The sequence below is a fragment of the Mytilus edulis genome, chromosome 2 (assembly GCF_963676685.1).
Source record: "Mytilus edulis chromosome 2, xbMytEdul2.2, whole genome shotgun sequence".
Classification (NCBI taxonomy): Eukaryota; Metazoa; Mollusca; class Bivalvia; order Mytilida; family Mytilidae; genus Mytilus; species Mytilus edulis.
The window spans coordinates 29,600,320-29,616,991 of NC_092345.1; the positions used below are offsets into that span (position 1 = coordinate 29,600,320).

At 33.0% G+C, this 16,672-nt stretch overlaps 1 protein-coding gene across 3 annotated transcripts; it reads left to right on the top strand.

Moving 5' to 3' along the window:
• Positions 1 to 1,505: 1,505 nt before the first annotated feature.
• LOC139511922 (caspase-3-like) lies at positions 1,506 to 12,035 on the top strand. Of its 3 annotated transcripts, none has more exons than XM_071299085.1 (5): positions 1,506 to 1,609; positions 4,051 to 4,286; positions 7,879 to 8,096; positions 10,689 to 10,863; positions 11,468 to 12,035. In XM_071299085.1, the coding sequence occupies exons 2-5, from the start codon at positions 4,061 to 4,063 to the stop codon at positions 11,719 to 11,721; spliced, it is 873 nt and encodes a 290-aa protein (XP_071155186.1). In that variant the 5' UTR covers positions 1,506 to 1,609; positions 4,051 to 4,060; the 3' UTR covers positions 11,722 to 12,035. The 3 variants fall into 3 exon arrangements, with proteins under 3 accessions (XP_071155186.1, XP_071155188.1, XP_071155187.1); XM_071299087.1 differs by lacking the exon at positions 1,506 to 1,609 and adding an exon at positions 1,746 to 1,859; XM_071299086.1 differs by lacking the exon at positions 1,506 to 1,609 and adding an exon at positions 2,255 to 2,362.
• The last annotated feature ends 4,637 nt before the right edge of the window (positions 12,036 to 16,672 follow it).

A 16,672-nucleotide genomic window follows, 5' to 3' on the forward strand; every position in this document is an offset into this window, starting at 1 on the left:
GTCAAAAACCAAAACTATTTCAAAAATTTGATCACAATCCAAATTCAGACAGCATCAAGCTTGAATATTGTGTCCAAATTTGCCCACGCTGTTAAGGGTTCAACCTCTGCGGTCGTATCAGGCTGCGCTCAGCGAAGCAATTTATTATTGTTTATCAACATTACTGTTGTTAAACTGATAATCTTAAAAGCGCTTATTGGACAATTATAGCGCACCGTTACGATTCAAATATTACAGTAATAGTATAGAGAAACCTTGCAGCAGAGTTACTCCTGACAACAACAGGCTACATTTGAGAAAAGTGACTGAAAAGATTTTAACTATTTCTGCCGTCGCCACATTGGGTTTAAGACCAGTCGAACATCACGATCCGATAAACTTTAAAAATCGTGTAAAATGAATCTAACGATAAAAATATTTAGTTGAATTGTTAAGGAATATTTTAGACTTACGATAAATTTTACACTAAAGATTTTTTGTGAAAAGACGTACAGGATCCGCCACTAGTTTAGAATATGTAAAATAAAACAAATACATCATGTAGTTGCGGATCAAATAGCAACTAATATTGAAACCGTTCGTTCACCTCAAAATATCTGTTCGTATGCACTTTATAGGAAGGTATTTAAACTGTCACCTTAAGTTTATTGTTTTTAAGTATTTAAGGTTCATGTGGAAAAGTTTTAAGGCATAGCATGCCCTAGATAAATAGAATTCAAATGCATTGTGTGATTTAGAAAATTCATAACTTAACTGGATTTTGCCGTACACTTTTGTTCGTCTCTGCAGAAGATGATAGAATTAACAAACAGTTGAGTTTACCTTGATATGGTCCACTCAGGTACACAGTTTAAATAACCAATTATTGTCAGGTTTCTATTGTCCATCTAATGTCCATCTCAATTAAAAATGCTCACTTTAATTTTTACCTGTGGGGAAATTCTCAAACCTGTTCCCCAACTTAGTTTATTTTTATTTTGGCACCTTCTGGAGGAATGAAAAAAAGTGCACGGCAAAATCCTGGTAAGTTTTTATTTTTCTAAAACATAAAACATATTTAAAATTCATTTATCTAGGGCATGCTATGCCTGAAAAAATTTACAGATGCGCAGGTCTGTCTGTACTCAGAGTAAATTTTGAGGTGAAAATACGGCCATTTTAGCCATAGAGTCCACATGAACCTTAAGGTTCATCATAACCTTTTGGCTAATATGGCCGTATTTACACCACAAATTTTTCTCTGAGTACATACAAACCTATTCACCTGCAAAAGTTTTAAGGGATGGTAGGAACTAGGTATATAAATTGTAACTGCATTTTATGTTTTAGAAAATTATAAACTTTACTAGATTTCGCTTTCCAGTTTTTTTCGTTCCTGCAGAAGGTGCCAAAATAAACTAAGTCGGGGAAAGATATTTGAGAATCTCCCCTCATATAATACATGTTGTGAGTAGTATTGATTTAAATGGACAATAGATGGACAATTGACATCTGCAGACAATAGGTGATTTAAACTGTGTAAACGAGTGGACCGTATCAAATGAAACTCGGGTGTTTGTTTATTTTACTATCTTCTGCAGACTGGAAAAAACTGGACATCAAAATCCAGGTAAGTTTTTAATTTTCTGAAACGTGTACTTCATATAACTTTTATATATCTAGTTCCTGCCATGCTTTAAAACTTTCCTAGATGTACCAGTTTCTCTGTACTCATAGTAAATTTTGAGGGGTAAACACGGCCATATTTTTAAATTCCTTATGATGAACCTTAACACATTTACAACTACGTAAATATTTACGTTTTTTTCGACGAATCGTTTAGACCATTCATTGACATAAATACACGGATAAAAATACAGGTAAGTATTAGGTGTACATTTATTCAAATATACATTTAAAAATAGACGAATGATTTGATTATAGTAATATTAGTACATATAGTAAATAGTGTCGTGCACCATACTTAACCTTGGATGAAACAAAACTCCAACGCATTGATCAAAACGAAATAATATGCTGACATAATGAAAAAAGAAAATAAAAAAAACAAAAAGACGTGCCACATTATTCTACTTTTACATGTCCTATAGCACACAGTATTCAACATATTTAGCCATTTTTCTGTCTCTCACAATATGTCTCATATGTCATCCCTCGAGTTCTTAATGATATATTTTTCTAAAAAGAATATAAACTGGTGCGTTTAAGTGGATTTAGTAGGGGCACTGTTTTCTCGGAAATAAGATAGATAAGAGATAACTAGAAGTGTTTGTTATTCAAGTATGTCAACTTAACGCCTTGTATATTTCATATGTCCTTGGCCATCTCCCAAATTCTAAGGATTGTTTTCTAGCTAAACACGGTAAGTAATACATTAATGCTTTACGAGAAATGATTGTGGCTGATTGCTGTTTCTAATACTCATATATAAAAAAGAATATGTGGTATAATTGCCAATGAGACAACTGTCCACAAGAGACCAAAATGACAGACATTAATAACTATAGGTCATCGTACGGCCTTCAACAATGAACAAAGGCCATACCGCATAGTCCGCTATAAAAGGCCCCGATATGACTGTAAAATAATTCAAACGAGAAAACTAACGGCCTTATTTATATAAAAAAGCCTTTATTTCATTCGATTGATCTGGACATGTCAAACAAGAATATTTATATTATATGATTTAGCGTTGGGTTATATTCGAACATGTTCAATTGTATGGAGACCGATGAACACTGGGAACTAAACCAATAGATCATCATAATCATCTTGAAATACCAAATCAGAAAGTATGTGGTTAAGGTTTGGGAATGGCAACTATTTACAAGGAATTAAGCATGCCCAAATGGCAAATTAACCTTGATACAGTAAATTAGATAAGAAGATTTTACGAGGTTAATCAAAAAACGATAATTTAAAAAAACCCACACATTACCCAAAAGGAAAAGAAAATCGACTATAGAAAATGCAACAAAAAAAAAAATAAAAAAAAAAAAACAGAACACTGGAGTTAAAACACCAGCCCAGCAGTCAGCAGTCAGGTGTTGACATGAATATCAATGATATGGTCATTTTTATGAATCAACTTTTTGCAAGTGTATGAACTATTCAAAATACTAAGGATTTATTTATCCCAGGCATAGATTACCTTAGCCGTATTTTGCACAACTTTTGGGAATTTTGGGTACTCGATGCTCTTCAACTTTATACTTGTTTGGCTTTCTAAATACTTTTATCTGAATGCCACAGGTTAGTATTGTGTAGATGTAACTCGCGTCTGGCGTAGCCTGGTAACTTTAATAGCAATTTCATTTGAAAAATTCTTAGATCTCATAATAGCTCCATATTTGTATATTTTGTGTATGAACAAATAGACAAGATACAACCAATCTTAAATCATACACCTGCATTAAACTTTGAAAACCCATAGAAACAAATGTAAATAATACCCAAAGTATACCGGTATATTATATCAACATTTTGTCTTTGATAACTTTATCATTTTACTGCAACATCTAAATATATATTATATACACACTTGGGTATTTTTATTTTTCTATGATAAAGAGTTAAATCTTTTGTTTTATTTGAACGGATATTTACCAGAAATAAAGTTCTGAAAATAATTCTAAGAATAACTAATTACCTGTAACTATTTTTTTGCGTTCAATATAACATTTTCATAAATGAAGGCAACAGTAGTATACCGCTGTTCGAAATTCATAAATAGATTGAGAAAAAAAACAAATCCGGGTTACAAACTAAAACTGAGGGAATTACATCAAATATAAGAGGAGAACTACTACGACACAACAGAAACACAACACTTAAATGTAATTCACACAGAAACGAACTATAGTATAACAAATTGAATGGCCATTTTCAGGACTTGGTACAGACTCATAAAAATTCTATTTTGTAGGGTCTGCAGTTGATTCATCGCATTGACATAGCAAATATTTAACTTTAATATTATGAAAATTACCTTAAATTCACATAGAAAGATTTGCATAGCTCATTTTACAACATTTTATTTTGTCTACATAGTACGTGTTAGATGGACACGAAGATCAAAGAATGCGCATACAATTTTGGCTATGCAAAGCGTGGAATCGCGCTGCTGATACATAATGAAGAATATGACCCCAATTCTGATTTCAATGATAGACTTGGAGATAATATAGATTTTAAACACATGTTGGAGATATTCAAGGAGCTTGGGTTTGATGTTCGACCATATAGAAATTTAACATCAACAGATATAATTGAAAAAACAGAAGAAGGTATAAAGTAAATTATTTAAAAGTAAAGTTTTATAAACACAATCCAATAAAAAGAATGTGAAGTATGGTTTTGTGTCCCTTTGAGGGATACTTTAGACAATTTGTCACGGTCACATCGTATTTCATCCTATGCACCCACTATTAAACTTGACGATTGAACTCGCATGCATGCCGCGTCACTCGATTTCTTTTTACCTTAGCCTTTGATATAACAGAAACGCTTTTAAATCATAAAGTTTGAAAGATTGGTCTGGCGTAAGTGTAAAATTTTGGTCCTGGTATCTGTGATGAGTTTATTCCCAATTGTTTATTGCCGCTAAAAGGATTTTGGAAACTTCATAGGATATGAAATCCCACAGCTTGTGCGTTTGACGTCTACTTCGGTCATCAGCTATAGGCTTCACGAAATTTAATCTAATCAAAATGTAAAATTTTTGTGTAGCGGAGTGATTGATCATACAAACCACCTACTGATGTGAGTCATTTTGGTTAATGCATTTTCTAATGTGTTTGAGTTAATTGGAACTGAAATTGTTAGTAACTGAACGCCTTTTATTAATTTTTGCGTAGCTTTGTAATATCACTTTATTTTACCCGAAGTCGCAGTTTTCTTTTGTTACTTGTTAAAACCATTTCGAGGCCTTTGTGAGGATATTTTTGTGTATGATTAACCGGATTAACATACCCAAAAGCTTACCGGTTATGTCACCAACATATGAAGATTATTGTAGACTAAAAAATTCCTTTAAATGGAAACACGTTTCTTCATCAATTGTATTATTCGCAAGTACACCATCATTTGATTCCAATCATTAATTACATTGTAGATTGTTCCATGTTAATGCCCGCGTCACACTGTCCCGATTTTTACGCCGATGGCAACACGATAATGGAAATTTTCAAAATCGGGACTGATCGTATCCAGATCGGGCTATTCGTAGTACCATCTTTAACCATCGTAGAACCATCGGCCACTTTTTCTAGCCTTCGGTAACAACTTCGGGAAGGGTTCTAAATTTTTTAACATGTTAAAAAATCCCCGACGGTGCGTCCGATGTTGAGGGTTCGTATTGAGTTCGTATCACCATCCTCACCATCGTAATGTCACCGGAAATGCATCTTTGCACATCGTATTGCATTCGTGTTTCCATCGTTTCCATCGGGCAGTTTTGACATTACGATGTCTACACGAATTAATCACGAAGATACCCGAAGGTCTTACGATGGCAACACTACTTCGTGAAGACCTCGTAATCCCGTCGTGTTGCAATCGAATAAAAGTACGAAGGCGACATGATGGAACTACGACGGAAATAAATCCAGCTAAATGTAAAGTTAATTTTCGCTCTAAAATACATTAAAAATGCCATGCGCGATATGCACTGGTCAGTCTAATACGACAGTTAAGAAAGACGTTCACAAAACATGGAGCTCATATTATATAATTCTATGAGAACAAGAAAGACGACAGCGTTGTTTCTATTAATTCAAATGGAACAAGAAGAGCAGCTATTACAGGCTCAGGATTTACTTTTACAAGTAAAATTTTATTTTTTGTCAATTTTTCATTTCAAGTAACATAATGAAAATCAGAAACGCACCTCGTACACCAACACTGCAGGTACACGTATATATAGGGAAACCAACTTTTTCTTCATTATTCTGATTTTTTATGTATCGTCTGAGTTGTTGTCACACGAATGTTTACTCCATAACCATTTTGTTTTCTATATGTCATATTTTGCCGCATTTGTTGCCCCACATCCTTCCTTTTGTCTATATTATTATGATTTTCTCCTGGAAAGAGCTCTTTTTTAATAAAAGGGATCAACGAACCCATTACCTTACCTTTAAGATAGATCAGTAAACATGGGCATAACTATGGGTGATTATACAGACTAGTGCACACATTTAACAGTTCATACAAGGCAATGCCGAGCGTGGCATCCCCTCGTATGTAACATATTGGGGACAAATATGGACACTATATGTGTACAATGTATATGACACATGCAGAAAATGGTAAATTGAATATGCATATTTGATACATAAACTATTTTTTTAGAAATCAACCAAAACATTCAGTAACTGGAAATACCTTTAATATTGTCTTTAGAACCAGCAGGTAAAAAAATGAGCAACCTATTTCCTGTGTATTATGTTAATTCAAGGAGAAAAAACAAGTCCATCTGCATGACCTTGACCTTTGGCCTTGAACGTAAAAAATGTCAGATCACTACAAGGAGGAACAATATACCAAATGTGGTTAAAATCTTTTGAAGCATATTGGTTTTAGAGTGTCCACAAGGGTGATATTGCCTTGTATTATAACTGCCACTGTGACCTTGACCTTTGAACTTTAAAGTCAATAGCGCTTAAGATATTCTTAACGAGTAACACCATACCAAGTTTTGAGCATTTTGGTTCTAGAGTGTACATAACAATTTTATCTACACGCAACTTACATGTAGTAGGCGAGGGGATAATAAACTAAGTTTTATAAGAATTAGACAAAAAGATCGATTTCCCGCTATGCATGGCAGACTTGTACAGAAACGATATGTTGTCGAAATTCTGTTCGTATCTTTTAGACATCGTATGGCCATCGCGCCATCATCGTAATCCATCGTGTAGCCTTCGTAATCCTTCGTGTAGCCTTCGTGGTCCATCGTGTAGGCTTCGGCTGAGATATGAAGCTTAAATACCCGTCTTCGGTTAACCTTCTTATGTCCATCTTTTGCTATCGTATATAATTTCGGCACCATCGTATAGACTTCGTTATTCATCGTACTTGCTTCGGTCACTTTTTGGTATTTTAACGAAATCGGGACCAACTTCGTACGAACTTACAATTTTCGCATTCGGGTGTCCATCGTAAATAAAAATCGGGACAGTGTGACGTGGGCATTAGGGATTACAAAAGGGGGAAATACTACTGTTTTTAGTCATTTGGTACATGATGTAATAGTGTTTTTATAACGACACAATCTAACAAACCCAATAGTTACGTGAAACTAAAATGTATTAATTTTAGATTAACCATGACAAATGATATATAAACCATGACAAACACACTAGATAGAACCATATCAATTGCTTAACCAAACCATGTCAATTTTATCATGTTTTTGGTACGTGAATTTTCAACATCCACAATTTCAATGTTGAAAATTTGATTTAAAATATTTAAACACATCTCATTTACTTTTTGTATTCTTATGAATTGAGAAGAAGGTAATATTCATGGAAATGGCTTAACTAAATGACGAGCCGTACCACACGTTCCTCCTTTTGACGACGTCACTACAAGTGGTATGTGTTGTATCCTTCATTCAATGGGATAGACGATGCAGCAATCTACAATCTCATAAAAACCAATAAAAATTACTTACTTACTTACTTAGAAATTATGTTTTGTCTTTATTTCAAAATCAAAATTTTATATATGTACACTCAACTTTCAATTAAACCTTTCATAGTGTAGTCCGTATGGCGACAAAAAAAGGTTGAAAATGAATAAGATAATTGTTCTAATTTCGGTTTGTTTGGTTGTTTCTTTTGTCATTACACCTGAAGATTTGCATTCTTTCAGTTTCAAAGATGAAAGATTTACACAAAGAATCTGATTGTTTCGTTTGTGTCATTGCTGCACATGGCGAAGAAATGGTGATACAGAAGGACGAAGGAACAAAAGAGCATGTAATATTTGGAACTAATGGAAAACCGGTCAGAACAAGTGAAATCTTTGGAATGTTCGACGAAAGAAATTGTAAAGAGCTTGCAGATAAACCAAAATTTTTCTTTATTCAGGTATTAAAATCGGTATCTAAAATATATTTACCTGTGTACCATTACTAGCACGTATTTTCGTTTACGGTTACCAAGAATACTTCTTCGTCCGAATTGCCTTCCCATTATTCGCACTTATTTTTTTATGAAAATTAAATCCATCGTAGACAGGACGCGTTGTCACTTTAGCTCTTTAAAAGTGATAATTTATGCACAATGTGTCTTGACGATTCTTGCTTCAAAATTGATTTTTAAACACAAAAGTGTTATATTTATCTTGTACATGTAAACATCGATGCCTTGAATGGATTTACTTTGATAATGGCTATTTTTTTAATGGCCCAATAGGAGCTTATGTCATCACTTGGCGTCAGTCGTCTGTCGTCGTCGTCGTCGTCTGTTGTCGTAAACTATTTCAAAAATCTACTGGGTCAAATACCTTCAAACTTTAACTTAATTTTCCAGTGGCGGATCCAGAACGTTTCCTAAGGGGTGGGCCCGCTGACTGACCTAAGAGGGGGCCCGCTCCAGTCATGCTTCAATGATTCCCTATATAATCAACCAAATTTTTCCCACGAAAGGGGGGACCGGGCCCCCAGGGCCCCCCTGGATCCGCCTATGTGTTCCTTATGTTATCTAGTTTATAAATTGTATCCGAAGTTTTGATCCATCGACAAACATGGTCACCATGGCTAAAAATGGAACCTAGGATCAAATGCAGTTTTTGGCTTGTATCTCAAACTAAAACTTTTAGAGCAAATCTGTCTTCGGGTCAAATTGTTCAGTTGTTCAAGCTCTATCAGCTCTGAAATTTTCAGACGAATCCAACAACCCATTCTTGGGTAGCTTCCACTAAATATGTAGTTTTAAGGAAATTTTGCAGTTTTTTAAGTTTAACCCGTGTCCGTCTATACGTACGTCCGTCCGTACGTCCCAAAATTGGTTTCCGTTCTATAACTTGAGTTTGCCTTTACCAACTGTTATGAAATTTATACATAATGCTTATTATCACAAAATACAGATCAAGACTCAATTTTGGTAGAGTCACTAGAACCGTTCTAAGAGTTTACTCCTTTATAAATGGAAAATTACAAAATGTTTATTTTCCGTTCTCTAACTTAAGTTTGCCTCAACCAAATGTTATGGATCTTATACAAAATGCTTATTACCATAAAACAAAGATAAAGTTTGAATTTTGGTAGAGTCACTAGAACCGTTTTGGAGTTATGATCCTTTATACATATGAAAAAATACTGACTTTTTGGTTTCTCTTCTTTAACTTCAGTTTGCCTCAACCAAATGTTATTAAACTGATACACGATGCTTATTACCTCACAGTACAGATCAAGTTTGAATTTTAGTGGTGTCACTGTTCTAGAGTTATGTTCCTTTACAAATGAAAAAAAAACCGAATATTATATCTGTTCTAAAAATATCAATGGTACAATTGTTCAAATTATTTTTTTAACTGGAGTTATCTTCGTTTGTCCATATAATTGTAGATAAATCAACTACAATTATGGACAAAGGAAGTTAACTCCAATTTTAGAAATTGATTTTGACAATTACACCAACTACAACCAATGCTTTATACAATGCATTGAATTCTGAAATATTAAAACAATCTTTTCCTATCGATGCTTACAAGCACTTTGATTAATGTTCTTCAGTTTTGTCCTAAATTTTACTCTGAAAATGATAAGACATGAATTGATTGATATTTTTAGCATTATTGACGATTTGTAAACATGAGTAAATGAAGGCTTCTTTGTGCCTGTAGTTCAGGGCCTATAAACTTATCAATTTCTTGGTTATTTGGTTTCTTGATATAACATGATCTAATATCGTATGAGTTAGCCACAAACACATGGTTATGACCTACTTTTCCGTGGTTAGGAGGGTATCGATTGTAAAATGTAGGTTTAAGTCGAGCATCCTCATAGTCCTGCTGTTTAAGGTTTTGCGTTAGGAGCACTGAAGCCCTTGTTGAAGTTGGTGAATTTAACCAAGATATCCGAACAAGCAAACCTACATTGGGCTATCGTATGTTGATACACAGAAATAGTATGTTAAATTTTGAGTTATTGAGTGACATAACATCGTCAATTCATCGCAAGTGAACGTAAAGATCTTTGTTTTGGTTTTTATGGCCCACCTACGATAGTAGAGGGGCATTATGTTTTCTGGTCTGTGCGTCCGTTCGTTCGTTCGTCCGTTCGTTCGTTCGTCCGTCTGTCCCGCTTCAGGTTAAAGTTTTGGTCGAGGTAGTTTTTGATGAAGTTGAAGTCCAATCGACTTCAAACTTGGTACACATGTTCCCTATGATATGATCTTTCTAATTTTAATGCCAAATTAGAGATTTTACCCCAATTTCACGGTCCACTGAACATAGAAAATGATAGTGCGAGTGGGGCATTCGTGTACTGAGGACACATTCTTGTTTTGTAATGCTACTTCGCATCTATACAAAACTGAACCATATCAGCCAGTAGGGTGCAGAAATAGTACCGACTTGAGTGTTAACTATAGTTTTGAAATATGAATCTACCAATCTCCTTGAAACTTTAAAACTGTTTGAGGCTCAATTATTTAACAAGCCTTACTAATTTTTAGGCATGCAGAACTGGTCAGGTTATAGGAAATAGATTGGATATTGGTCACGATGTATCGAAAGTAGATCAAATGGTGAGAGATGAAATTTTCAAAACCACACAACAGAATTCAAGTAATCAGATAATAGATGTGGAATGCCCTGCAGATACTTTGCTAATGTTTGCATCCTTATCAAGTAAGCATGAATGATTCAAGTTGAAACATTTACTAGAATTCAATAATTTAAGAGAAAAAAACTAATAATATATAAATAAAGAGATGTCGTATGATTGCCAAGGAGAAAACTCTCAACTAGAGACAAAATGACATAGAAGGAAAGCATCAAAGGTTATCGTATGGTCTTCAACAGTGCACAATTTAAACAAATATGGTGACATAGCCCATTTGCTTGTACCTTGACCATAAGCAGTGGTTGCTTTTGAAAACATAAGTAACAAATACTAGTAATTGGGTTTTACTTTTACATTTTTGTATATTTATAGATATAGAATGTTCTAGCTGTGCAAAAATGAAATAGTTTAATCGGACCTAGTGTTTTAAATACATAAGTTGCAAACATTTGAATTGCAAATTGATTTTAAATGTATTAACTTTTTTAAAGAAAACTGTTACACGTGTAAGTTAATGTGTTTCAGTTGTTTTGATAATTTGTTTAGCAAATCATATTTTAAAAGACAGAACGTATTTTTATTTTCATTTTACATAAAACGAGACCATAGTTACTAATTTGTCTGCATTGTGAATATATATAACATTTAACCTTCATGTTAATTTTGTAGATAACAGTGCAGTCCGAACTCCTAGTACTGGCGGATGGTTGTTAGCTAGTCTTTATAATCAAATTAAGGAATACATAAAAAATGGCAAAATATGGTCGATTGAATTTACTCAGGTTCTCAATAGTACTTTGCAAGAAATGGCCACAAAGTTTTACAAACCATCTGATGAAACCTCAAAATGGTATGGAGCATTTTCTCCTGGTTGTTTTACTCATACTTTGTCTGCAGATGTTTTATTCAATAAGAAACTGTGAACATTTACTTTCGATTTAAGAGCTAAAAGAAATATGTCGTATTTTGTTTCTGATATTTTTTTAGATTTTGTTTAAATCTGGCAGTGAACATTTGTAGCCGAATAGAAATGTTAGGAGACATAAACAAATAATAATGCATACAAAAGCGATGTAGTCGGATATTGAAGATAGATTGAAGGTCTGTATGTAAGTTAAGTGTTAAAAAGAAGGTATGCCAATAACACTTTTTAGGCAGCTTGAGTTCATCAGTATATCAATATTTATATTTTTGCTACAAACTGTATTTCTTCAAATAGATGTAACATTTGTAAAAATATGTTGTTGTTTTTTTTGTGCAATAACTGTGTAAAATTGATGTATTGGGTCAAATATGTAAATTTCGATATATCATGTTATGACATTATTATGTCATCACAACTGGCGATTCTTCACAAAGAGTCCATATTATATAAATCTAGTTGATTTGTCAATCAAATTAACATAATTCTGAAAAGATTAAAAGTTTTACTATTTTTTTTGCAATTTCAGGGGCTGAAATGGCTCTTAGTTCTTTTTTGTTGAATATAGTACTTTTAGAAACGAATGGGATAGCTATGTAAGCTCCTTGTCCTCGTGGTTTACGTATAGGCTGATATGTTTTTTTTAATTATTTGATATACATCAAAATGATTAAAGTTAAAAAATGAAATTAAAAAATTTAAAAAAAGAATTTACAGACTAGCAATGACAGATTCGGCAAGTTTGTTTATGTTTAATTTCATTTCGACTTTTTCGTTTGTTCTATTTATCCAGTCATGTAAAAGTAAATTTTGGCTGATAAAGATATCATATAAAATAGTTATAATTTCATTTAAGGAAACATTTGTTTTTAGATGTATTTGGGAGAACCTTTCGAGATTTTTGGGTCCATACACAAGAATGAAGGACATTTTATTTTTTACATTAATCAGTACACGTGATATGTCATTGATAAATCTTATAAATAGTTATCATTGATGTAAACGGGAAACACTTATATACCCTGTTATAATTTTTGATATATCCGTTTTACCTTAAATGTGATAAAAAAAATCCATAGCAAGTGAACTTTAAGAAGGATTTCCAAATATGATTCTTCAAAAAAAAAATTTAAGTCAGCGTTTACTGTTTTCAATGGCCATTGGAAAATAACATTCATATCTTTTTCTCTCCCCCCCCCCCTTTTGTTTCTATTGTGGTTATTGTACCTTTGACTATGGGTTGATGCTTTAAAAAAAATCATTAAAATTCCATTTTTTTTCGCAGTTAATTTTTCCATAGCAGATAAGATTGAAAAAATGATGAAACCATCTAATAATCAAGAACAAATATTTTAAATCAATGTTTTCTGTTGTCAACTGCATTTTGAAATGCTAACTCCAAACCTCCGTTCGACAGATTTCGTATGTACAGTAAACAAATGGATCGACATAATAGAAAGGTTGACTTGATAATAGTTTCTGTTTTGCCCACTTTCATTATTTAAAAATAAAAAGTGGTAATTGTTATTGAAAGTTCTATCGAATTGTAAGAGATTTGATACAGAAAAATGTATCAAAATGACGTATTTTGTTTATCAATTTGATATACCGGGGCCTGATATATTTTGATAAAAAAAAATGAATAATAGAAAAACACAGATACATTCAAAACCGAGGTTATGTCAGTTTTTCAAAATTATGAAGACTTAATTTAAATACACATACAAGATATCATGTATCATAATAAAATTATATCTCGGTGAGCAATTTAAAATTATCAGAGTTTTTTATAAAAATTTCTTACACAACTTGGGTTATCTCGCTTGGAAATGTCCAATATTCTTGAACATGCTCAATGTTTCTAAAAGAGGGTCAACAGATACCAAAGGGACAGTCAAACTCATAGATTGAAAATAAACTGACAACGCCATGGCTAAATAAAAAGACAAACACTGAAATAATAGAAACTAAAAAAAACAAAAACTGGCGGGAATCTCAGGTGTTCTAGCAGGGTAAGCAGATTCTGCTCCAAATATGGCACCCGTCGTGTATCTCATGTTGTTTCAAACCCGGTAAATAGTCTAATTCGGGAGGTCACACTAATGAAAAGGGAAGGGCGTTGTAGTTACGACATAAGGAACATATCCGATATCATCTGTGAAACGGTTATTCCATAACGGTCAACCAACTCGTGATGGCGTCCGTAATATTTACGAAATGATGATTACAACTTCACTATTTGGTTCTCTTAGTTTTTAAAAGTGAAAATGTCACAATTGGGAAGCTGAAATCATCTCTTTTGTCGTAAAGTTTTGTTTTCAACCAACCCTCATAGTCAATTTCTAGATATAAGTCCTAATCTTATGGCAAAATCAAAAGCTCAAATACATCAAACGAATGGATAACAACTGGCATATTCCTGACTTGGTACAGGCATTTTCTTATGTAGAAAAAGGTGGATTGAACCTAGTTTTAAAGCGCTAAACCTCTCACTCGTATGACAGTTGCATCAAATTCCATTATATTTACAACGATGCGTGAACAAAACAGACATAATAGGTAAAATAGTCGAAATAGTGGTACAGCAGCCATCACTGTCACACTGTGTCACAATCTCAAAACAAACAAATATTTAACAAAAAAGCACAAAAAGCATGTATCAAATTCAAAAACCACATGTATTGCTTTCCGTTTTAGACGTCATAAAATGTAATCCCATAGGAAGAAATATAAAAGGATTTTGCCGTTCAATGTTTTTTTTCCAAAAACATATAATTTCACATGTGAAATGGTGGTTTACAGGGTTAAAATAGTAAAAAGAATGTTAAAATTAATTTAGGAAACAGACCGAAATTTAAAATTATCGAGAAGTTCTTTAAAAATTTTAAGAATCCACATATGGTTAATACCCGTAATATGTCAAAAGACTTCCATTTCTTTTCAGTGTCTATACTTAAAGCTGGCTACAGGAAAATATCCAAACTGAATAATAAGATACTGATATTTCTTTTTGGAGGTAAATCCAAGAATTCGCTTCGGACGTTTCACGTTTAGCGTTATTTTCATCTTCAAAAATAGTAAGTGTCTTAATGATATGTAATATATAAATCTGTCGGTCTTAAAAATGTTGGAAATAATTTAAAAGAGACTATCAAAGACCTTCCAGTAGCACGAAATCACCAAATAACAAAACCAAACCATGAATTTATGACATAAAACAACCGCTGAAGACTTTTCTGCTTCGGAACAGTGAAGATGTTTCAGGGTTCTTTTTCTTCTTCTATAAACTACACACATTCAGCATGAGGATTATTCTGGCAAGTTGTGCATGATTAAAAATTGGTTTAAAACAAATTGTTAATTTAGTTAGAAGTTATGGTCACTTGAGACTTGAATGTCTCCAGAACGAACTTGAAATGAGACAAGTATCTATCAACGTAGACGCAGATACAATGAGAAATGATAACAGGTCAAACAAAGTTAGGGAATAAACAGTACATCATTACTAGCATTTATAGACCAGCAAATAAAACAGATAACAAATATATAGAGAGAAAAATCACAGATTCAAAACCTGAGAAACACTTACCTTTCTACTAAGAGGTGATTATAATCTACCTGATATTGACTGGGGAAAAATAGATAATAGGTAACAAAATGCCAAAGACAATCAATAGAGCATCATTACAGATGTCAGCTGACTTGTCAATTCAGCAAATAAATAACACCACAAGAAGAAACAACGTGATTTGAAGTTTACAAACCACCGTAAAACATTTGCATCTATAGGAAATAGCGACCATGACATTGGATTAGTTGACATATCAGCAAATATCAACAAAGAGAAAAATACACCTTTGGAAGAAAGCAGACTTAGAAAGTATAGGGAAACTTTAGACAGTCAATATGATTTTTTCGATAAGTTTAATGATATTAACACCATGTTGACATCAATTAAACAGATTAAAAAAGAATCCAAGTAAAATTATGTACCAACAAAAAGATACTAGACAGAGCCACCCTTTGATGAATACTCACCTAAGACGAATAAACAGACATAAACTAATAACTTTATACCCAAAACAAGTCTTCACGAGCACTTATCAAATGTATGCAACAAAAAAGTAAAATCACAAAAATACAGAACTCCGAGGAAAATTCTAAACGGAAAGTACCTAATCAAATGGCAAAATCAAATGATAAAACACATCAAACGAATGGACAACAACTGTCATATTCCTGACTTCGTACAGGCTTTTTCTTATGTCGAAAATGGTGAATTGGACCTGGTTTTATAGCGCTATTCCTCTCACTTGAATGACAGCCGCATCAAATTCATTTTATTTACAACGATGCGTGAACAAAAGAGACATAATAGGTAAAACTGTCAAAATAGGGGTACAGCAGTCAAGTTGTGTCACAATCTCAATCAGAAAAAAAACAAACAAATATTTAACAAAGAAGCACAAAAAGCATCTATTAAATTTAATAACCACATGCATTGCTTACTTATATATGTATTTTGAATCAACCCATTAAACAGTTATATGATGGCAATATTTAAAGTCATCTGACTGCATTCACATCAACTTTAGTGTAGAGACGCGTGTTTGATGTCAGAATGTCAACGTCACACAGGAAGAAATATAAAATAATTTTGTCGTTCAAAGTATTTTCAAAATTATAATTGAAAAATAACATAATGGCATTATAATAGAACAATAACATAATGGCGTGATCTTTTAAAGTACAGAGCTACTTCATATGTACTAAAGAAACACAAAGAGACACAACGTCAAACATGAAAGATAATACAAACAACACATAAGCGAGTTGATAAGTATCCAGCTACGTCAAATGGATATCACAGAAAACATACCAAACAGTAAAAGTAATATTAACAATCGAACAAAACAAATAAAAGAACAATATAACACGTTATTAAGATGATA